The sequence below is a fragment of the Ornithorhynchus anatinus genome, chromosome 2, assembly GCF_004115215.2.
Source record: "Ornithorhynchus anatinus isolate Pmale09 chromosome 2, mOrnAna1.pri.v4, whole genome shotgun sequence".
Taxonomy (NCBI): domain Eukaryota; kingdom Metazoa; phylum Chordata; class Mammalia; order Monotremata; family Ornithorhynchidae; genus Ornithorhynchus; species Ornithorhynchus anatinus.
Window position 1 is genome coordinate 136,031,914 of NC_041729.1, and position 24,853 is coordinate 136,056,766.

The following is a 24,853-nucleotide window of genomic DNA, read 5'->3' on the forward strand; positions in this document are numbered from 1 at the left end:
GGGTGTCTGAGGTCATGGGTTCTAATCCCGGCTCCGCCACTTGTCTGCTGTGTGGCCTTGGGCAAGTCACTTCACTTCTCTGGGCCCCAGTCACTTCATCTGTCAAATGGGGATTAATAAGACTGCAAGCCCCATGCGGGACAGGGATGGTGTCCAACTCGAATTGCCTGTATCCACTCCTGCACTTAGTACAGTGCCTGGCACATAGTAACCGCTCAACAAATATCATAATTATTTTAGCAGCAGCAGTAGCAGCATCTATTGAGCTCCCATTCGGTGCAGTGCACTCTACTAGATGCCAGGGAAGCCCAGAATAAAAAAGTGGCCCGTTCCCTGACCACTAATAATAATAATGACGATGGCATTTGTTAAGCGCTTACTATGTGCCAAACACTGTTCTAAGCACTGGGGGGGGGGGGGGGGGCGGAGGGCCAGGTAATCAGCTTGTCCCACATGGGGTTCACAGTCTTCATCCCCGTCGTACAGACGAGGGAACTGAGGCACAGAGAAGTTAAATGACTTGCCCAAAGTCACACAGCTGACAAATGGTGGAGCTGGGATTAGAACCCATGACCTCGGACTCCCAAGCCCGGGCTCTTTCCACCGAGCCACGCTGCTTTATTGTGATAGTACAGCTACTACTATTCATTCGAACTACTGTTCACCCTCCAACAGGAGAGACAAACCTAAAAGTATTTACATCATTCCCTCAGTAAAGGGTCGGCATTACAGCGGGTGGGCCGACCACGAGCAGGGCTTAAAGCTTTCCATTACCCACCTCCAGGAGAAAAGAAAATGACTTGAACGGTCCTCAGCTCCATAGTTGGCAATCCCAGATGAAAAGATTCCTTCATTAACCTGGATTCAGGCTTATCAAATAATTTGGAAAAGTGCTAATGACTCGGCTCAGACTCCCACCTCGTCATGGCTCAGCTATAAAGGAACTTTAATGGTTTACAAAAGAAAAATACCAGTTACACCCCCGTGTGCTTTCTAATTTCGGCTCCGCCGCTTGCCTGTTGTGTGACCTTGGGTGAATCGCCTGGCTTTTACGGGCCTGAATTTCCTCATCTGTAAAACGGGAATTAAATACTTGTTCTTCCCGATCTGGGACATAGACTGCGTCTGATACGACTGTATGGTAACTATTACGGTGCCTAGAATGGTGCTTGGCACATAGTAAGTGTTTAGCAAATATTATTATCACTGTCATTATTCTTCAATGGTATCGGTTAAGTGCTTACTATGTGCCCGGCAATATACAGACGATCAGGTTGGCCAGAGTCCGTGTCCCACTTGGGGCCCACAGACTTAATCCCCATTTTACAGATGAGATAACTGAGGCACAGAGAAATCAAGTGACTCGCTCAAGGTCACATAGCAGACAAGTGGCAGAGTCCGGGGTTAGAACCCAGATCCTCTGACTCCCAGACCCGTGCTCTTTCCACGAGGCCACGTTCGTTCTTATTTGATTCACGAACCTCTTTTCTAGGGTATCTCGAAACGTTCAGTAAAAGAACCTGAGAATCTGAGAGCTAGTCCAAAACCTGATGTAAATGCCAAAAAACAAAAATAAAAAGCCCATCAGTCAGGTAGAGTAACCCAAGGAAAAGTTCCTACAGCCAGGGAAACCAAGCATTTAAGGCTGGTTTCGTGGCGCTCGGGAGTCGCAAGGAGTGCGTATGTGAAAGTGTGTGTGCGTGTGTCTGGTAGCCACCAAATCTAATTAAATGCGTTGTGTGCTGTCCGATTCCGCAAGAGCTCACACAAAGACATGCACACACTTACACACTCAGACACACAAACACAGACCCCACGTCGTCGGTTCGAAGCCCGGCTCTGCCCCTTGTCAGCTGTGTGACTGTGGGCAAGTCACTTCACTTCTCTGTGCCTCAGTTACCTCATCTGTAAAATGGGGATTAACTGTGAGCCTCATGTGGGACAACCTGATTAACCTGTATCCCCCCAGCGCTTTGAACAGTGCTCTGCACATAGTAAGCGCTTAACAAATACCAACATTATTATTATTATTATTACCCCCTCCTAGTTCCTGGAAAACCAATAGAGGCGACCACGTGAGCCGCTGCAGCAGATTACCGTCATGTCTGTCAACACCCACCAGCAGCCAGATAATGATAATAATGATGTTGGTATTTGTTAAGCGCTTACTATGTGCCGACCACTGTTCTAAGTGCTGGAGCAGATACGGGGTCATCAGGCTGTGAGGCTCACAGTTGATCCCCATTTTACAGATGAGGCACAGAGAAGTGAAGCGACTCGCCCACAGTCACCCAGCTGACAAGTGGCAGAGCCGGGAGTCGAACCCACGACCTCTGACTCCCAAGCCCGGGCTCTTTCCACTGAGCCACGCGCCATTCTAGGGGTCAAGTCAAGAGTCCGCTTTCTTGTGTGAGATTTTGCTGGGGCTTCCAGACTTTCATTTGCGGAGCCCCACCCGGAGCTCATAAAGAAATGGGAGACTTTGAGATACTCTCCCTCTCTTCACTCGGATCCTCCCTCATTCTCTCCCCCTCTTCACTCCATTCCTCTCCCTTTCTTCCTCCACCTCTTCACTCGGTTCCTTCCTCTCTGTCTCCCTTTCACACACACGTACACTCAGGTACTCTCCACAAACCCCATGGGGAGGTAAGACACCCAGCCCCGCTAAACCGCTCAGTCACTGATGAAGAAAGCGTGCCCCGGCCACCGCGACTTCCGCGTTTCCAAATACGCAGGTTCTGTTTTCCACTGTAGTCGTTTAAGCGAGGGCACGGCCGACAGAGAACGCAGAGGGGAAGGTCTGTGCAGTGTTCGTTTGGGTTTCGGTAAACACCGTCAGGCAGAGCAGCCCGAAGGGATCCTTCTGCCACATGGCAAAGTCGCTCCAGGAGCAGCGCTTGATATTTTTTGCTTGCCTGGTGCTTTCCGTGGAGGCCTTCCGTCAACCCTTCCAGTCTGGGTGTTGCGAAGAAGCCGCGGGTCCCATTAGCAGACAGCAAGAGGATGAAATTCATTTATCTCCACCCGGGGCCGCGTGGGTCTCCTTTCCTCCCCCGATCGGGTTTCCTCGGGAGATTTTAGTGAACTCCTTCCTGAGGCACAGAATGTCTCAGGAGAGTGAAGAAACTGTGAAAAGAGCCTCTGGGAGCCGGGCTCTCTTTTGAAAGACAAAAAGCAGCACAATCCAGGGTCAGACTAATAATAATAATCTTGGTATTTGTTAAGCGCTTACTATGTGCAGAGCACTTTTCTAAGCGGTGGGGGATACAAGGTAAACGGGTTGTCCCACATGGGGCTCACAGTCTTCATCCCCATTTTACAGATGAGGTAACTGAGGCACAGAGAAGTGAAGTGACTTGCCCCAAGTCACACAGCTGGCAAGTGGCGGAGCTGGGATTCGAACCCATGACCTCTGACTCCCAAGCCCGGGCTCTTTCCACCGAGCCACGCTGCTGCTCTACTGGATTACTGATCCATCCAGGCCACTAATCTCCCTCCCTCAGTGGCCCCAAGTCTTCCCTGCTTCATTTTCCCCACCCTGAGCCATATCAGCCCTTCGGCCAACTCTAACCCTCATGGGCTTATTCATGCCTACCTCAGCCCGCAGGACTACAAATACACGCAAAGATTTATCCTGTTATTTATTTATAAATGGGAAGCAGCGTGGCTTAGTGGAAAGAGCCCTGGCTTGGGAGTCAGAGGTCATGGGTTCTAATCCCGGCTCTGCCCCTTGTCACCCGGGTGGCTTTGGGTAAGTCACTTCACTTCTCTGTGCCTCAGTTACTTCATCTGTAAAATGGGGATTAAAACTGTGAACCCCACGTGGGACAACCTGATTACCTTGTATCCCCCCAGTGCTTAGAACAGGGCTTTGCACATAGTAAGCGCTTAGCAAATACCACCATTATTTATTCTGAGCACTCTACTTATGTCGTGTTTGTCTCTCTCGCTAAAGTGTAAGCTCCTTATGGACAGAGAACAGATCTACCAACTCTGTCTTATACGCTCCCGAGCGTTCGGTACAGTGCTCTGTTCACAGTAGGTACTCTATAAATAGCGAGTGTTTGATTGATTATCAACGGGGAAACGTGTCACTTGGTTATTCTGTACTTCCCAGGCACCTAGTACAGTGTACTCCACCCCGTGGGTGCTCAATAAATGCTAGAACTACCTCTGTCCTCTGAAGGAATTCAGTCGTCTCAGTTGAGTTTTTCTGGGCCTCAGAGACCTCAATATTAAATTGGGGACATTGGCCTGTACTTTACTCATCATTCCGGGTTCTAATCTTGGCTCCGTCACTTGTTTGCTGTCTGTGTGATCTTGGGCAAGTCACTTAACTTCTCTGTGCCTCAATTACTTCATCTGTAAAATAGGGATTAAAACTGTGAGCTCCCCGTGGGACGGGGACTCTATCCAACCCGATTTACCTGTATCCACCCCAGCGCTTAGTACAGTGCCTGGGAAATAGTAAGTGCTTAACAAATACCACAATTATTATTCTTATCATTATTATCACCAGCGGCAGTAATAGTTCTCAGTCAGCCCTCCCTCCTTCCTGACCTGGCTAATCTCCGATTTCAAGCCACCAAGTCACTTCACTCCTCTAATTCCAACCTACTCACTGTACCTCAATCAATTACTCTATAAATGGCATTGACCTCTTACCGTGTGCAGAGAACTGTACTAAGTGCTTGGGCGAGGACAATACAATAGGCGCTCAGAGAAGCAGCGTGGCTCGGTGGAAAGAGCCCGGGCTTGGTTGTCAGAGGCCGTGGGTTCTAATCCCCGCTCTGCCACTTGTAAACTGGGCGACTTTGGGTAAGTCACTTCACTTCTCGGTGCGTCAGTGACCTCATCTGTCAAATGGGGATGAAGACCGTGAGCCTCACGTGGGACGACCTGATCACCCTGTATCTCCCCCAGCGCTTAGAACAGTGCTCGGCACATAGGAAGCGCTTAACCAATGCCAACATTATTATTAATTTATTTATATTAATGTCTATCTCCCCCCCATAGACTGTAAACGCCTTGCAGTGGCCTAGTGCGTGAGTAATTAGAGATATGGACATAAGTGCTGAGGGGCTGAGAAGGTGGGGTGAATATCAAGCGCCCAAAGGGTACAGATCCAGGTACCTAGGTGACTTCGGAGGGAGAAGAAGTAAGGGAAACGAGGGCTTAGTTGGGGAAGGCGTCTCGGAGGAGATGAGATTTGAATAAGGCTTGGAAGGTGGGGAGAGTGGTGGTCCGTCGGCTCTGAAGGGGGAGGGAGTTCCAGGGCAGGGGAAAGAAATCAGCGGTGAGATAGACTAGATGGAGATATGGTGAGCAGGTCCCCGTGAGAAGAGTGAAGCATGCTGACTTCAGTGAAGTCCCTCTTGCTGCAAAGTACTGAGATGATTTGTGGGGAAGGCGATCCATCCCCAGACACGTCGAGCGGTTTGGTTTTCAGCATTCGGAGAACACAGCATGGTCTAGTGGATGGAGCGTGGGCCAGGGCCGGAGAAGCAGCACGGCTCAGTGGAATGCCTGTCGATTAGACTGTGAGCCCGTCATTGGGCAGGGATTGTCTCTATCTGTTGCCGAATTGTCCATGCCAAGCGCTTAGTCCAGTGCTCTGCACATAGTAAGCGCTCAATCGATCCTATTGAATGAATGAAAGAGCCTGGCCTTAGGAGTCAGAGGTCACGGGTTCTAATCCCGGCTCCGCCACCTGTCAGCTGTGTGACTCTGGGCAAGTCACTTCACTTCTCGGTGCCTCGCTTACCTCATCTGTAAAATGGAGGATGAACACTGTGAGCCTCACGTGGGACAACCTGATTCCCCTGTATCGACCCCAGCGCTTAGAACAGTGCTCGGCACATTGTAAGTGCTTAACAAATACCAACTTCATCATCATCAGGGAGTCAGAGGACCGGCTCTGCCACATATCTGCTGTGTGACCTTGGGCAAGTCACTTCACTTCTCTGTGCCTCAGTTACCTCATCTGTAAAATAGAGGTTAAATCCTACTCCCTCCTACTTAGACTGTGAGCCCCATGTGGGTCTGTGGCCAACTTGCTTATGTTGTATCTACCCCATCGCTTAGCACAGCGAGTGATATATAGTAAGTGCTCCATTCATTCATTCATTCAATCGTATTTACTGAGCACTGACTGTGTGCAGAGCACTGTACTATAAACACTTAGAAAGTACATTTCAGTAACAAAGAGACACAATCCCTGCCCACAACGGACTCGCAGTCTAGAAGGGGGGAGACAGATGTCAAAACAAGTAAGCAGGCATCAGTAGCATCAATATAAATAAATAAAATTAGGGATATATATACACATCAGAACAAGTAAAATAGGCATTAATATAAATAAATAGGATTATAGATATGCACATATATAATAAAAAGAATAATGATGGTATTTGTTAAGTGCTTACTATGTGCCAAGCACTGTTCTAAGCGCTGGGGTAGATGCAAGGTAATCAGGTTATCCCACCTGGGGCTCGCAGTCTTAGTCCCCATTTGACAGATGAGGTAACTGAGGCACAGAGAAATTAAGTGGCTTGTCCAAGGTCACACAGCAGCCAAGTGGCGGAGCCGGGATTAGAACCCACGACCTTTGACTCCCAAGCCCGGGCTCTTTCCACTAAGCCACGCTGCTTCTCAAGTATACACAAGTGTTGAGGGACAGAGGGGGGGGCATAGAGCAAAGGGAGCAAGTTGGGGCAGGTTGGGGGAAGGGAGAGCTGAGGAAAAGGGGGGCTTAGCCCGGGAAGGCCTCCTGGAGGAGGTGAGCAATCAGTCAATCAGTGGTATTTATTGAGCATTGACGCTGAGCAGAGCAATGTAGTAAGACTTGGGAGAGCAGTGTAGTAAGCCCATAAGAGAGTAATAATAATGTTGGTATTTATTAAGCGCTTACTATGTGCAGAGCACTGTTCTAAGCGCTGGGGTAGATACAGGGTCATCAGGTTGTCCCACGTGAGGCTCACGGTTAATCCCCATTTTCCAGATGAGGTAACTGAGGCACAGAGAAGTAAAGTGACTTGCCCACAGTCACACAGAGTACATTGGGAGGGTACAGCTGGAAGCAGCAGAGTGTAGTAAGCTCTTGGGAGAGCACAGCTTTGAGCAGAGCAATTCAGTAAAACCTTGAGGGATTGCAGCTGTGAGCCGAACGGTGTTGTAAGCCCTTGGGACTGTACGACTATGAGCAGAGTACATCGAAGAATACAAACGAGTTGGTATACACAGTCCCTGCCCTCCAGGATAACAATTATTCAAGAACCCCGCTTTGACGACCTCAGGGAAGCACGGGCTGAGAGCCAGTGTGGTGAGTTTGGGCATAGGCTGAGGTCAGAAGGGAAACTGGTCGATAGAGGTGGCGGTGAATGAGATAAACCCCATCCCCCAATTCCCGATTTATGAATTCACAAAGAAATTCCAACTGCCGCCAGACAGGTCCAAGCTCCCTCCGTTCTGATTCCTGCAAATTGTGCTTGGGTGTTCAGGGACTCACCATATGCATCAGGTGCTAAAATTGGAAGCAGATTAAAATCACCATTTCTTCCATTTGTTCCTTCCTTTGCAAGTTGCTGCTCGATTCACGATGAGCACAGTATTCGGGGCGCGGTGTCTCACTAAACTGTGCCCATCTGAGGAAGGACTGACAGAAATGAGGGAAACTGTGAAAAACAGATTTTCCATGTGTCACCTGTGGGTGACGAAGGGGGTCCTGGTGCCCTGACACCCGGGTGCTCCCAGCTCCTGGGATTTACCAACGTATTCCTGCAATCCAGGTTATTGCAGGAATTGACCAGTGGTATTTATGGAGCACTTACTGGTTGCAGAGCACTGCATTAAACACTTGGGGAGAGTACAGTGCAACAGAATTGGTTGACACAACTATCCATAACAAGTTTTGAGTCTAGAGACTGTAATTGAAATGATTTCTTCCAAAGTGCAAGGTGAGGGAGGCTTATTCGTTCATTCAATAGTATTTACTGAGTTCTTATTGTTTGCAGAACACTGTTTGCTTACTGTTTGCAGAGCACTGTACACTATATAACACTAAATTTGACGCTGTCGACCATCCCCTTCTCCTCCACACCTTATCTCACCTTGGCTTCTCAGACTCCGTCCTCTCCCGGTTCTCCTCTTATCTTTCTGGCCTTTCATTCTCGGTCTCCTTCGCGGGTTCCTCCTCCCCGTCCCATCCTCGAACTGTAGGGGTTCTTCGAGGGTCAGTTCTCGGCCCTCTTCTGTTCTCCATCTATACTCACTCCCTTAGTGAACTCATCCGCTCCCACGGCTTCAACTCTCATCTCTACGCAGATGACACCCAGATCTACATCTCTTCCCCTGTCCTCTCCTCCTCCCTTCGGGCTCGTATCTCCTCCTGCCTCCAGGACGTCTCCACCTGGATGTCTGCCCGCCACCTAAAAGTCAACATGTCCAAAACTGAGCTCCTCATCTTCCCTCCCAAACCCTGTCCTCTTCCTGACTTCCCTATCACCGTGGATGGTACGACCATCCTTCCCGTCTCTCAAGCCCACAACCTCGGTGTCATCCTTGACCCCGCTCTCTCGTTCGCCCCACACATCCGATCCGTCACCAATGCCTGCCGGTCTCACCTTTACAGTATCGCCAAGATCCGCCCTTTCCTCTCTGTCCAAACTGCTACCCTGCTGGTACAAGCTCTCATAATATCCCAGCTGGACTACTGTGTCAGCCTTCTCTCTGATCTCCCTTCCTCCTGTCTCTCCCCGCTGCAGTCTATTCTTCATTCGGCTGCCTGGATCATTTTCCTGCATAAAGGCTCTGGGCATGTCACTCCCCTCCTTAAAAACCTCCAGTGGTTGCCTATCAACCTCCACACGAAACAAAAACTCCTCCCTCTTGGCTTCAAAGCTCTCCATCCCCTTGCCCCCTCCTACTTCACCTCCCTTCTCTCTTTCTACTGCCCACCCCGCATGCTCCGCTCCCCTGCCGCTCACCTCCCCACTTCTCCTGTTCATGCCTATCCCGCCGTGGACCCCTGGCCCACGTCCTATCGCTGTCCTGGAATGTCCTCCCTCCTCACGTCCGCCAAACCGTCTTCCCCTCTTCGAAGCCCTACTGAGAGCTCACCTCCTCCAAGAGGCCTTCCCAGACTTAGCTACCCCCTTTTCCCTCTGCTCCCCCTCCACTCTCTGCTCTTCCCCCTTCCCCTCCCCTCAGCTGAGCCCCCTTTCCCTCTGCTCCTCCCATCCTTCCCCTCCCCTCAGCACTGTGCTCATTTGTATATATTATTTATTACCCTATTTATTTTGTTAATGAGGTCCCCTTGATTCTATTTATCGTGATAATGTTGTCTTGTTTTTGTTTCGTTCTGTTTTCCTCTGCCGTCTGTCTCCCCGAGTTAGACTGTGAGCCTGTCATTGGGAAGGGAGTCTCTCTGTTTCCAAATTGTATATTCCAAGCGCTTAGTACAGTGCTCTGCACATAGTAAGCACTCAATAAATACTATTGAATGAATGAATGAATAATAGACACATTCCCTGCCCACGACAAGCTTGCAGTCTAGAGGGAGAGACAGACATCAACATAAATACAGAAATAACAGATATGTACCTGAGTGCTGTGGGGCTGGGAGGGGAGATGAATAAAGGGAGACACAGAAGGGAGTGGGAGAAGAGGAAAGAAGGGTTTAGTCAGGGAAGACCTCTTGGAGGAGAGGATCCTTCAATATGGCTTTAGAGCGGGGAGAGTAACTGCCCGTCGGGTAGAAATCCAGAAGGCATCCCATCTACCTCACCCGAGTGAGTAACTTTTTGAATCTTTCTAAAAATATGTTACCTAAGTTCACTCTCAAAGCAACGTGGCTTAGTGGAAAGAGCCCGGGCTTGGGACTCAGAGGTCGTGCATTCTAATCCCAGCTCTGCCACTTCTCCGCCGTGTGGCTTTGGGCAAGTCACTTTACTCCGTGCCTCGGTTATCTCATCTGTAAAATGATGATCAAGCCTGTGAGCCCCTCATGGGACAACCTGATTACCTGGTATCTACCCCAGAGCTTGGGACAGTGCTTGGCACATAGGAAGAGCTTAACCAATACCGTTATTATTATTATTCTCTGTGCCTCAGTCACCTCATCTGTAAAATGGGGACTAAGACTGGTGAGCCCCACCTGGGACAACTTGATTACCTTGTGTCTACCCCAGCATTTAGGACAGTGCTTGACTCACAGTAAACGCTTAACAAATATCATCATCATCATTATTATTATTAGAGCCTACCACCCCCGCACACACTCCATAAATGACACCAAAATAATGTAACTTTCTGCTTCTCCGTGGCAGTCCCAGTCACCGCATCTAGTTCCCATCCGCCATAACGATGGACAAGCCCCTGCACTGTTCCCATCGAAATTATTTGTGTTGCTCATTTCCACGACCCAGGGAAGTTCCTCTCAGCGACACGTTTCCCTGAGAGAATCCCGGAGGCTGCAGTGAGCGTAGCATACCTGAGGAAACGGGGTGGGATGCATCTTCTTGGTTCCCGACAGAAACCTCTGAGAAGAACTCCAGATCGTGCAGTGACTTCATCCGATTGCCATTTCCGTTAATGCGAGCCAGTAATTTATTTGCAGCCCTGTGTGTGCGTGTGTTCGTGAGAAAACAAGCCGCGGGCCTGGTTAAAATCCAAATGGGAGATGATGCGATTTTCACAGGACAGACCTCAAGCAACCCCTGACACATCATAAAGGAAATGATCCGATATCCTTATCTGCCGGCCTCTTTCCCTCCGAACCACCTTCGGAGAGGTTTTGAGGGTTGACCTATAAATTCGGCTGTGAAGGGAGGGCTCGGGTCCTCCTCTGGTGGAAGGAAAGATTGAAGAAGGGACGGGGATAGGTGGAGTGGAATTTGCAGCGGATTCAAAACAGCGTTCGAATCGTGTTCCATTTCACCACTGAAAACTCCCATTCGACCCCGTCCGAGCCTATTTTGCGCTCATCAGAAGAGAAGATTTGCTGGCTTGTGGCAAACCGTGTCAGGGATTTTAGCTATTTTTAGCCCAGACAAGCAACCCAGCGTGGCCAGTAGAAAGAACACAGCCTGTAGCCTGTAAGCTCCCTTGTGGGCGTCTACCCAGCTCTGTTGTATTGTACCTTTCCTAGCGCTTAGTACAGTGTTCTGCCCCCGGTAACGCGCTCAATAATACCACTTTTGATTAGGAACGTGTAATCCACCCCAAAAGCTCAGCGACCCCCACCCACCCGCTCCAGCCCCCCGATCACCACATTTTTCTTCTCTCTGAGGAAGTCCTGTGGCTCTTTTCCTGAGCTGTGGGGGATTAAGTTCCAAGCCCAATATAACATCAGGCTGAGTGAGGAAAAGGAACACTGTGGTTTCCGGCTTCCAGTTGGGAATGGAAATACTTGCTAGTCAGGGTTGTTCTCCTGCCAGACGGCTAATGGAATGAAGAGAAAGCCGTCTTCCACATCACATGATCCTTCTACCTGATTGGTAAGAGGGAGGCAATTAGGGGAGGGGCTGCAGCGTGGCTTAGTGGCAAGAGCACCGGCTTGGGAGTCAGAGGCCGTGGGTTCTAATTCCACCTCCGCCACTTGTCTGCTGCGTGACCTTAGGCAAGCCACTTAACTCTCTGTGCCTCAGTTACCTCATCTGGAAAACGGGGATTAAGACTGTAAGCCCCATGTGGGGCAACCTGATTACCTTGTATCTATCCCGGTGCTTAGAACAGTGCTTGGCACATAGCAAGTGCTTAACAAATACCATCATTATTATTATTATTATTATTATTAAAGACTCCAGCTGGGATGAAGTCTAGCTTGCAGGTCCATTTCTTCATTAATTCAATCCTTCAGTTGCATTTGTTGAGAGCTTACGGTGTGCAGAGCACTGTATTAAGCGTTTGGGAGAGGACAACAAAAAAATAAGCAGACACATTCCCTGTCCACAATGAGCTTAGAGTCTATTATAGGAGCTTATGGTAATTCCAGGAGCTGACATAGTAATAGTAGCAATAACAATAATAATATAATAATAATTACAGTATTTGTTAAGTAATTACTATGTGCCAAGCACTGTTCTAAGCGCTGGGGTAGATACAAGGTGATCAGGTTGTCCCATGTGGGGCTCACAGTCTTAATCCCCATTTTACAGGTGAGGTAACGGAGGCCCAGAGAAGTGAAGTGACTTGCCCCGAGTCACACAACTGACAAGTAGTGGAGCCGGGATTAGAACCCACAACCTCTGACTCCTTAACCCGGGCTCTTTCCACTAAGCCACACTGCTTTCCTATCCTGGGATATTGATCTTCTGCCCTGCCCAACAACCTAACTTGGATTCAAGGACCTTTCCATTCCCCTTCCATACCCCCAGAGTACCAACTAATAATAGTAATATAATGTTGGTATTTGTTAAGCGCTTACTATGTGCAGAGCACTGTTCTAAGCGCTGGGGGAGATACAGGTTGTCCCACGTGAGGCTCACAGTCTCCATCCCCATTTTACAGATGAGGGAACTGAGGCACGGAGAAATGAAGTGACTTGCCCACAGCTAGAAGCGTAGTCACTGACTCCTCCTCTGTCCCCTTTTTAACAACTGCCTATCAACATGTCTCGATCAATCAATCAATGGTATGTATTGAGTGCTTCCTGTATGCTTGGGAAAATACACTATAACTTGTTCCCTGCCCAGGAGGCACTTACAATCTACAGGGAGAGACAGACATTAAAATACATTACAGATAGAGGAAATAGTAGCATATAAAGATAATAATGTTGGTATTTGTTAAGCGCTTACTTCATGCAGAGCACTGTTCTAACCGCTGGGGTAGATACAGGGTAACCAGGTTGACCCACGTGAGGCTCACAGTCTTCCTCCCCATTTTACAGATGAGGGAACTGAGGCCCAGAGAAGTGAAGTGACTCGCCCACAGTCACACAGCTGACAAGGGGCAGAGGCGGGATATGAATCCATGACCTCTGACTCCCCAGCCCGGGCTCTTTCCACTGAGCCACGCTGCTTCTCTAATATAAAGATATGGATATTAGTTCTGTGGGGCTGAGGTGAATATCAAAGTGCTTCAGATAAGGGCATAGTTGAGGGGGAAAATGAGGGCTTAGTCAGGGAAGACCTCTTGGAGGAGGAGTAGGTTGACATTAGACGAGCGAAGCGTGTGGGCTCCGTTGTTGGAGGAGTTCAGCAAGGTAAGGTAGGAGAGGGAGAACTGAAATAATAATAATAATAATGATGGCATTCGTTAAGCACTTACTATGTGCCGAGCACCGTTCTAAGCGCTGGGGTTGATACAAAGTAATAATAATGTTGGTATTTGTTAAGCTCTTACTATGTGAGAACACCGTTCTAAGCGCTGGGGTAGACCCAGGGGAATCAGGTTGTCCCACGTGGGGCTCCCAGTCTTCATCCCCATTTTCCAGATGAGGTCACTGAGGCACAGAGAAGTCAAGTGACTTGCCCAAAGTGGCAAATGGCGGAGCCGGGATTAGAACCCATGAAAGCCTTAAAGGTGATGCCGAAGACTTCTGTTTGATACAGTGGTGAACGGGCAGCCATTGGGAAGTTGTGCAAAGACATTTTTTTTCGAAACGATCTGGGCAACAGAGTGAAATGCGGACTGGAGAAGGGAGAGACGGGAGTCAGAGAAGACAGTGAGGACGCTGATGCAATAATCAAGGCAGGAAATGATGAGCGTTTGGATCAGTGAGACGGCGGCTCGTACGAAGAATAAAGGGTGATTTTAGAGAAGCTGGTGAAGTTCGAAGTAACAGGATTTTGACCCCCTGCTCGAGGCTCTGCGATCTGGGCCTTTCATTCATTCATTCACTCAATAGTATTTAATGAGCGCTTACTATGTGCAGAGCACTGTACTAAGCGCTTGGCACGTACAATTCCTCCTCTAAGGGCAACCTCTGCTAAAAAGGACGTGTCTGCTTCGTATCGCTTACAGGCAAGAAGCAGCATGGCCTAGTGGACGAAGCGTGGGCCTGGGAGTCAGAAGGACCTGGCTTCTAATCCCAGCTCTGCCACGTGTCTGCTGTGTGGCCCTGGTCGAGTCACTTCATTTCTCTGTGCCTCAGTTACCTCATCTGTAAAATGGAGGTGAAGACTGTGATCCCCATGGGAGACAACCTGATTACCTTGTATCTACCCCAGCGCTTAGTACAGTGCCTGTAAGCCCATCAGTGGGCAGGAACTGTCTCTGTCTGTTGCCGATACGTCCATTCCAAGCGCTCAGTACAGTGCTCTGCACGTAGTAAGCGCTCAATAGATGCTATTGAATGAATGAATGCCCAGCACATAGTCAGGTGCTTAACAAATACCACAGAAAGAACTTTAAAAGGTGGGAGAGACATTTTCCACGTTAGTAGGGAATTCCAGGCAAGAAAGCCTGCTGTCTAGACTACCGTTTTCCAGCCGCTGCCAGTAAATAAGTTTTTCTTACCTTCTATTGTACTTGCCAAGGAAACAAAGGGCAGGCAAATGCTGGTACAGTGGAAACTATGGCCTGATAATGTGGCCCACCCACCCTCGTGAAAGTGTCAGTGATTTCCTGACTAAGCCCTCCTTTTCTTTTCTCCCACTCCTCTCCGCGTTGCCCTGACTTGCTCCCTTTATTCATTCCCCCTCCGAGACCCACACCACTTATATGCATATCAGTATGATATTTAGTTATATTAATGTCTGTCTCCCCCATAGGTGATAAGCTCGTTGGGGGCAGATAATGTGTTTGTTTTGTTATATCGTATTCTCATGAGCATTTAGTACGGCGCTCTGCACGGAGTAAGCGCTCAGTGAATATGATCGACTCACCGACTGTGGTCAGGACAGCTCGTAACAGGCAGTTTCTCTGCCTGCTTGGGGCTTCACTCTCCTTGTCCTCACTGATACAAATTCAGAGTTTCTCTGAGGCATAACTGGAAGTTTTAACACGTTTGTAGTGGATGGAGAGGTCTGAAATAGTTGACCATTTTTCTCTCCTGGGATCGATAATAATAAAGGAACTAGTAGCCAAGAAATATGCCCAAGATTAATGTTAGGAAGACTTGCTCTGAAGAACCTGGCAAAAGTCGTGAAATGTGCTGATGTAGCAATTGCCACAAAAATACAAATTGTCAACTCTCTGGTGTTTCCAGTGACAGTGTATGGATCCAAAGGTTGGACAGTGGAAAAATAGGAGAGAAAGATCATCGATTCTTTCCTAATGTGGTGATGGAGAAGGCTTTTGCGAATACCACGGATTGCCCCAAAAACAAACAAATGGATTTTGGAGCAAATTAAACCAAAGTGGTCTTTGGAAGGCCAAATGACTCGACTTAGATTAGCATATTTTGGACACCTAATCGGGAGGATTAATTCTCTGGAGGAGACACTAATGCTAGGAAAAGTCCAGGGAAAACGTGGAAGAGACAGACCGGCAGCTAGATGGATAGAGACCATAACAACGATATCGAAAGAACCGTTAGAAAGGTTGCGGATTATGGCAGAGGACAAGGTGTTCCGGAGAAAGTGTATCCCTGGAGTCGCTATGAATCAGAAAAGACTCGACGTTACTTAATAATAATAATAACAATAAGGAGGCATAAAATGTATGTGTCAGGGATCTGGAATAAAGATTCTAAAAATTCAGAATCGCAGGCTCTCCCGGTTTCTACACAGCTCCTCTCCTTGGTGGAGGGATGGATTCATAAACTTTAGAGTGAGTGACATAAGATGAACAATCATTCAGTACATTTAGGGATCCTCTCTTGTGTCAGAGCCCAATTTAGCATTTGGAAGAGTAAAATAGGCTTATTATCTTTGCCTTCTAGGAGCTTGCAGTCTAATAGGGGAGACCGATGAGGGAAACGTTCAGTGGGGAGATGAGAAGTTAATCAGGGAGGGCCTCCTGGAAGATAAGGTATTTCAGAAGGACGAGAAGCAGGATGGCCTAGTGGAAAGAGCGTGGGTTTGGGAGTCAGAGGACCTGTGTTCTAATTCTGGCTCTGCCAGTTGCTTGCAGGTTGACTTTGGCACGTCACTTGATTTCTCCTGTTTTCCCTCCTATTTAGACTGTGAGCCCCATGCGGGACAGGTGTCCAACCTAATTAACTTGGATTCACCCCAGGGCTTAGAATGGTTTTTGACCCATAGTAAGAGTTTAACAAATGATAATAATGATGATGGTAATGTGCCGTGCACTGTTCTAAGCGCTGGGGTAGATACAAGGTAATCAGGTTGCCCCACGTGGGGCTCAGTCTTAATCTCCATTTTACAGATGAGGTCACCGAGGCACAGAGAAGCGAAATGACCTGCCCAAAGTCACAGAGCTGACAAGTGGCGGAGTTGGGATTAGAACCCACGACCTCTGACTCCCAAGCCCGTGTTCTTTCCATTAAGCCACGCTGCTTCTCATAATAATGGTATTTGTTAAGCGCTTACTCTGTGCAAAACACTGTTCTAAGCGCTGAGGTAGATACAAGGTCATCAGGTTGCCCCATGTGGGGCTCAGTCTTAATCCCCATTTTACAGATGAGGGAACTGAGGCCCAGAGAAGTGAAGTGACTTGCCCAAAGTCGCACAGCTAACAAGTGGCAGAGCCGGGAGTATAACCCACGACCTCCGACTCCCAAGCCCGTGTTCTTTCCATTAAGCCACGCTGCTTGATACTATACTATATATAGTAAGCAAATAAATAATAATAATGTTGGTATTTGTTTTAAGTGCTTACTATGTGCAGAGCACTGTTCTAAGCGCTGGGATAGATACAGGGTCATCAGGTTGCCCCGCGTGAGGCTCACAGTTAATCCCCATTTTCCAGATGAGGTGACTGAGGCCCAGAGAAGTGAAGTGACTTGCCACAGACACAGCTGACAAGTGGCGGAGCCGGGATTCGAACCCATGACCTCTGACTCCCAAGCCCGAGCTCTTTCCCCCGAGCCATGCTGCTTCTCTAGTATATACAGAATACTACTATCTGTGGCCGAACTGTCCATTCCAAGCGCTTCGTACAGTGCTCTGCACATAGTAAGCGCTCAATAAATACTATTGGATGAATGAATGAATGAATACTATGTAGTATAGCGCTATATATGGTATAGGGGACACGGTGATTAGGTTGGCTTGAGAGGAGGCTGGGTGGAGCGGGAGAAGTACGGGGAGGGGGACTGTTTGAGACCCGTAAAGCCCAAGGCGATCACTTTCTGAACAGGTGACAGCCTCTGAGCGGTTGTTGCGTGGAGGAATGGGCGACGCTTGGGGGTTGTTGAGGACTGGAGAAGCAGGTGCAGAGAGATGCTTTAGCCGATCGACCCACCGAGGCAGCAGAGTGAAATGCGGACTTGGGAGGGGAAAGGCCGGAGGCCGGGAGGTCAGCGAGGAGGCCGAGGCAGCGGTCAACAGGACGGCGCCTTCGACAGGCCCTGACCCTCGCAGGACCGGATGAATCTTTCCAGCTGTTTTTCTGCCTTGAATTTTGCCAGACAGGTCACGGTGCCCATTCGGCTGAAATAACTGGATCTCCCATAACGACCCTTAAATAGAGAGGCTGGCTGCGGTGGGATGGGCGTGAGGCGTCGTATGATTTGACTTCCAACGCGGAAGTGATTCAGAGATTCTCGGCCCCTTCCCAGAACTCCCCCGGCTTGTGGTATTCATGATGAGAAGGCGAGGGGTTGTTTTCCGACCCATTTCTCGCTGGAAAGCGAGGGGAACGGAGCAAATCTTGGGGGACAGAGAGAGAGAGAGGGATTCATTCATTCATTCATTCAATAGTATTTATTGAGCGCTTACTATGTGCAGAGCACCGGACTAAGCGCTTGGGATGAACAAGTCGGCAACAGATAGAGACGGTCCCTGCCGTTTGACGGGCTTACGGTCTAATCGGGATTGGAGGTCTGTTATAGCGATTATATAGATATAATATTATATAATATCTTATATAGATTAGACCGTAAGCCCGCCAAAGGGCAGGGACCGTCTCTATCAGTTGCCGATTTGACCATTCCGAGCGCTTAGTACAGTGCTCTGCACATGGGAAGCGCTCAATAAATACTATTGAATGAATAGCGGAGGTCTCCATCAACCAGCCCGTTAAACCCTGAAGATAAATGATCTGAAATCCACTCCCATTCACAGACGCTTGCCCTCCCTTTGATGTACTTCCTCTATATTTTTTTTAATGGTATTAAGTGCTGACTATGTGCCAGACACTGTTCTAAGCATTAGGGTAATAATAATGTATCTGTTAAGCGCTTACTATGTGCAGAGCACTGTTCTAAGCGCTGGGGGAGATACAGGGTGATCAGGTTGCCCCACGTGAGGCTCACCTTCTTAATCCCCATTTTCCAGATGAGGGAACTGAGGCCCAGAGAAGTGAAGCGACTTGCCCACAGTCACACAGCTGACAAGCGGCAGGGCCAGGATCCGAACCCATGACCTCTGACTCCCAGGGTAGATACAAGTCAATCAGAGTGGGCACAGTCCCTGTCCCACATGGGGGTCACAGTCTAAGTAACAGGGAGAACAGCTTTTGAATCCCCATTTTGGGGTTGAGAAACCTGAGGTGCAGAGAAATTGAGTTGCTCAAGGTTACACGACAGGCAGGCGATGGAGGCAGGATTAGAACCCAGGTCTTCTGACTCCCAGCGCCCCAGTAGGCCTCACTGCTTTCTCCTCTTCCGGTTTATGGAATGGATTTCACAGTAGGGCTGGGGATGGAGTGGGGTAATGGAGCAGCGTGGCTCAGTGGAAAGAGCCCGGGCTTTGGAGTCAGAGGTCATGGGTTCGACTCCCGGCTCTGCCACTTGTCAGCTGTGTGACTGTGGGCGAGTCACTTCACTTCTCTGCGCCTCAGTTCCCTCATCTGGAAAATGGGGATTAACCGTGAGCCTCACGTGGGACAACCTGATGAGCCTGTATCTTACCAGCGCTTAGAACGGTGCTCTGCACATAGTAAGCGCTTAACAAATACCAACATTATTATACGGAGGCAGAGGACAAACGATTACGAAGCACCCTGGCGCAGTAAACAGAGCCCAGGCCTGGGAGACCGACTGTCATGGGTTCTAATCCTGACTCTGCCACTTGTCTGCTGTGTGACCTAGGTCAAGTCGCCTCATTTCTCTGGGCCTCAGTTCCCTCCTCTGTAAAATGGGGACTGAGACTGCGAGCCGCACGGGGGTCAACGACTGTATCCAACCCGATTTGCTTATATCCACCCCGGCGCTTAGTACAGTGCTTGGCACATAGTGAGTCCTTAACAAATACCATTATTGCTATTATTATTATTTCTGATCTTCAGTGAGAAGCAGCGTGACCTGGTGGGTAGAGCACGGGCCTGGGAGTCAGAAGGATCTAGGTTCTGATCCCGGCTCCGGCACATTCATTCGGTCGTATTTATTGAACGCTTACTGGGTGCAGAGCACTGTGTTAGGCGCTTGGAAAATAGAATTTGGCAACAGATAGAGACAACAACAGGCTCACAGTCTAGATGTGTGCTGTGTAACCTTGTCACTCAACTTCTCTATAATCTATGAGGATGATGGCATTTCTTAAGTGCTCACTATGTGCAAAACACTGTTCTAAGCGCTGGGGAGGATACAAGGTGATCAGGTTGTCCCACGTGGGGCTCACGGTCCTAATGCCCATTTTCCAGATGAGGTAACTGAGGCACAGAGACCTGCCCAAAGTCACCCAGCTGCGGGGCCGGGATTTGAACCCGGGACCTCTGACTCCCCAGCCCGTGATCTTTCCACTGAGCCACGCTGCTATGCCTCGGTTACCTCATCTGTAGAATTGGCGTTAATACTGTGAGTCCCACGTGGGACAAGGACTAAGTCCAACCTCAGTCCTGTGCTCTGCTCACCGTTAAGTGCCGTGGCTCAGTGGAAAGAGCCCGGGCTTGGGAGTCAGAGGTCATGGGTTCGTATCCCGCCTCTGCCCCTTGTCAGCTGTGCGACCGTGGGCAAGTCACTTCACTTCTCTGGGCCTCAGTTCCCTCATCTGGAAAATGGGGATTAACTGTGAGCCTCATGGGGGACAACCTGATTACCCTGTATCTACCCTAACATTATTATTAAGTGCTCAATAAATACGATCGAATGAATGAATTAATGAATAGGCTAGAATCTATTCCCAGAGCATAGTACAGTGCCTGGCACATAGTAAGTGCTTAACAAATGTCATAAAAGGCTCCTCTGGGCAGAGACAGAACCCTGTACTATCAGCTAACCTCTCACCCCGATCGCAGTGGTCCTTACGGTGGAAGATACGTGCCATATCTTCTGCTTGGCTTTAATCAATCAACCACCTTGATTGAGAATTTACTGTGTACTCGGTAATAATGATAATAATGATGGTATTTGTTAAGCGCTTACTACATGCAGAGCACTGTTCTAAGCGCTGGGGTAGATACAGGGGAAAGAGATTGTCCCACGTGAGGCTCACAGTCTTCATCCCCAATTTACAGATGAGGGAACTGAGGCCCGGAGAAGTGAAGTGACTCGCCCACGGTCACACAGCTGACGGGGCAGAGTCGGTACTGTCCTAAGTGCTTGGGAGACGGTTATGCAACAGAGTCGATGAGTTCTCTAGGAAGCGCTCTGCCGCTCATCTGCCGTGTGACCTTGAGCAAGTCACTTCACTTATCTGTGCCTCAGTTACCTCATCTGTAAAATGGGGACTAAGATGGTGAGTCCCATGTGGGAATTGAACTGGGTCCGATCTGATCACCTTGTATTCATTCATTCGATAGTATCTATCGAGCGCTTACTATGTGCCGAGCACTGTACTAAGCGCTTGGAATGGACAAATCGGTAACAGATAGAGACGGTCCCCGCCGTTTGACGGGCTCACGGTCTACTCGAGAAGCAGCGTGGCTCAGTGGAAAGAGCACGGGCTTTGGAGTCAGGGCTCGTGAGTTCGAATCCCAGCTCTGCCACTTGTCGGCTGTGTGACTGTGGGCGAGTCACTTCACTTCTCTGGGCCTCAGTTCCCTCATCTGGAAAATGGGGATTATGACTGTGAGCCTCATGTGGGACGACCTGATTCCCCCGTGTCTCCCCCAGCGCTTAGAACAGTGCTCTGCAAATAGTAAGCGCTTAACAAGTACCAACAGTATCATCATCATTATTATTACTCGGGGGAGACGGACGGACGAGAAGAATGGCGATAAATAGAATCGAGGGGAAGCGCATCTCATTAAGACAATAGCAAATAAATAGAATCGAGGTGATGTACCTCTCTTGTATCCACTCCAGCGCTTAGAACAGAGTCCGGCACATAGTAATCACTTAACAAATGCCATTATTATTATTATCTTCATTATTATTATTATTATTACCTTGTATCCGCTCCAGCACTTAGAACAGAGCCTGGCACATAGTAAAAAAATCTGGAGGACGGCGGTGGCCCCAGAATCCTTGAGGGAGCCAGGTGATCGCAACCCTCCTTGACACCCCCTAACTTTCCCCCCTAATTTTCCCTCTGTCGATCCATTATTGACCACTCATCCAAGAAACCCCCAAATTCTTTTCAAAACCATTCATGCGATCACATCTATCTACCGCGTGCCAAGCACTGTAGTATGTGCTTAATACACTGACAGTTTCAGCCTCCACAAATTACCTGTTGGACCAAATTCCGTTTGAGTCCCACCTCCAAACCCAAGTGGAAAAGCACGACCTCCTTCGGACCGCCTCCCAGTCAATCAATCGACGGTATTTATTAAGCACCCACTCTTTGCAGAGCACCGTACCGAGCGCTTGGGAAAGTACAGTGTGACAGAATGGCAGACGTATTCCCGGCCCGCGGAGAGATTATTGTCGTTGTCGTCTTCTGCCGTCGAGTCACCTCCAACCCATAGTGACGTTCTGGACGCCCCTGTCCCAGAACGCCCGGCTCTCCGTCTGCAATCATTCAATAGTATTTATTGAGCGCTTACTATGTGCAGAGCACTGTACTGAGCGCTTGGAACGTACAATTCGGCAACAGATAGAGACGATCCCTGCCCGTTGACGGGCTTACAATCGTTCTGCTCGTGGATCCAGAGAGTTTTCTTGGTCAAAATCCAGAAATCTGGATCTCCGCCCTCGACTGTCTCCCTATGCCACTTCTGTCCAGCACAGTTTGAAAATATTTCTTGCAGATGCTTCTTCGGCTGGGCTTCAGGGGCAAGTGGGAAAAGTGGGAAGCACCCTTGAAACAGATCTTGAGTAGTTTTGCGTTCGTACTAAGCGAGCGAGAGGTGAGAAACAGCGTGGCTCAGTGGAAAGAGCCCGGGCTTGGGAGTCAGAAGTCGTGGGTTCTAATCCTGGCTCTGCCACATATCAGCTTAACGATTTGGGGCAAGTCGCTTTACTTCTCCGTGCCTCAGTTCTCTCATCTGGAAAATGGGGGTTAATAATAAGAATAAAAGCAATGTTGGTATTTGTTAAGCACTTACTATGTGCAGAGCACTGTTCTAAGCGCTGGGGGGAGATACAGGGTCATCGGGTTGTCCCACGTGAGGCTCCCAGTCTTCATCCCCATTTTACAGATGAGATCATTGAGGCACAGAGAAGTGAAGTGACTTGCCCTCAGTCACCCAGCTGACAAGTGGCAGAGCCGGGATTCGAACCCATGACTTCTGACCCCCAAGCCCGGGCTCTTTCCACTGAGCCACGCTGCTTCCCATGAGCAGCTGAGACTGTTAAGACAGGTTAAGACTGCGAGTCCCCGTGGGACAACCTGATTACCTTTTATCTACCCCAAAGCTTAGAATAGTGCTTGTCACATAGTAAGCGCTTAACAAATGCCATCATTATTATCCTTAATATTAATCCCACCGGGGGCAGGGGGATTCGGCATGAGTCACCTGTTGGATTTCTCACATATGAGTGCGTGTTTGAAGAAGCAGCATGGCTCAGTGGAAGGAGCTCGGGCTTGGGATTCGGAGGACGCGGGTTCTAATCCTGGCTCTGCCACTTGTCAGCTGTGTGACTTTGGGCATGTCGCTTTACTTCTCTGTTTAATGGGATTAAGATTGTGAGCCCCGTGTGGACAACCTGATGACCTTGGATCCCCCACCCCCGCAGCGCTTAGAACAGTACCTGGCCCATAGTAAGCGCTAAATAAATGAAATGCCATCATTATTTATTATTATTATATGTCTGCTCTGTGACATCGGGCAAGTGACTTAACGTCTCTGTGACTCGGTTACCTCATCTGTAAAATGGGAACCAAGACTGTGCGCCCCATGTGGGACGGGGACTGTGTCCAACTTGATTTGTTTGTACCCACCCCAGAGCTTATTATAGTGCCTGGAACATAGTGAGTGCTTAACACATCCCACAGTTATTATTACTGTTATCACTTCCAGAAGGAGAAGAAAAGCGGACTGTTGAAACTTCTGGCAGGGGCGTCGACCAAAAAGAAGCCGCGCTCGCCCCCGTCCGTGTCTCCGACCCACGACCCACTCCGCGGCGGAAGCGGCCCTGCGGGGAGCCGTGGGACCGACCTGTCCTCCCGTCCGGCCACGGCAGGGCCGGCTCCTGCCCGGTCGAGAGCGAGATGCAGGGCGCCATGGGGCTGGAGCCGCTGCACAGGAAAACCGGCTCCTTGGATCTCAACTTCACCTCCTCCCCCCCGGCCCGCCAACCGCTCTCCTCCCTGGCAGCCATCCGCCCCGAACCCAAGCCATTGGCCCGAGAAAGGTGACGTGCGGGGGTCTCGGCGGCGGGGGGATCGGGCCCCGGGACTTTGGGGGGATCCCCTGCGGTTGGAGAGTAGGGGCGAGTTTGGGGATCAGAGTAGTTTGGGGTGACGGAGGGGCCTGTCGCCCACAGAGGCCGTCGCCGGGAATTTTTCGGGTCGGCGTTGTTCGATCCCAACCAGCAGAGGGAATGAGGAAATCCGGCCTTTGGTTGACTTCGTGGAATGGCAGCGAGGCCAACACAAATTCGGCAGCCCCGGCGGGATTTACGGAGGCCTGGTGGTTTTCCAAAACTTTCCATGAGGGTGCGTGGCCTAGTGGAAAGAGCACGGGCCTGCGAGTCAGAAGGACCTGCGTTCATTCATTCGTTCATTCAGTAGTATTTATTGAGCGCTTACTATGTGCAGAGCACCGGACTAAGCGCTTGGAATGGACAAATCGGCAACAGATAGAGACGGTCCCTGCCCTTTGACGGGCTCACGGTCTGATCGGCGGAGACGGGCAGACGAGAACAAGGGCGATAAATAGAGTCGAGGGGAAGAACATCTCGTAAAAACCGATGGCAACTAAATAGAATCAGGGCGATGTACATCTCATTAAACAAAACAAATAGGGCGATGAAGATATATACGGTTGAGCGTTCTTAATCCCGGCTCTGCCACGTTTCTGTTGTGTGACCCTGGGCAAGTCACTTCACTTCTCTGGACCTCAGTGTCCTCGTCCGTAAAACGGGGATTAGGACTGTGAGCCATATGGGACAGGGACCGTGTCCAACCCGATTATCTTGGATCTGCCCCAGCGCTTAGAACAGTGCTTAGCACATAGTAAGCGCTTAACAAATACCACGATTATTAAAAAACGGTAGGGAAATCAAAGCCCTGTTCACGGCCAGTACTGTGGGTCAGACCCCTGTACATCCAGCCCAGGGTCTGTCTCTGACGGCGGCCCCAAGGGACGGGGAAAGGGTCTGTTTATTGTTGCACTGTACTCTCCCAAGTGCTTAGTACAGTGTTCTGCACACAGTTAGCGCTCAACTGAACGAAGGAGCAACCAGGTGATGGTTTAGGGCTTGCTCCCGGATGCCCATCCTCAAGGTCATTCATAATAATGTTGGTATTCGTTAAGCGCTTACTGTGTGCAGAGCACTGTTCTAAGCGCTGGGGTAGAT

The 24,853-nt window shown here is 49.4% G+C and overlaps 1 protein-coding gene across 1 annotated transcript in view; it reads left to right on the top strand.

Moving 5' to 3' along the window:
- Nucleotides 1-24,853, top strand: part of SH3RF3 (SH3 domain containing ring finger 3) — a 122,422-nt gene that overhangs the window by 84,754 nt on the left and 12,815 nt on the right. Inside the window, exon 9 of the mRNA XM_039911207.1 lies at nt 23,353-23,686. Coding sequence (XP_039767141.1) covers nt 23,353-23,686 — 334 coding nt within the window. The remainder of the gene's footprint in view (nt 1-23,352; nt 23,687-24,853) is intronic.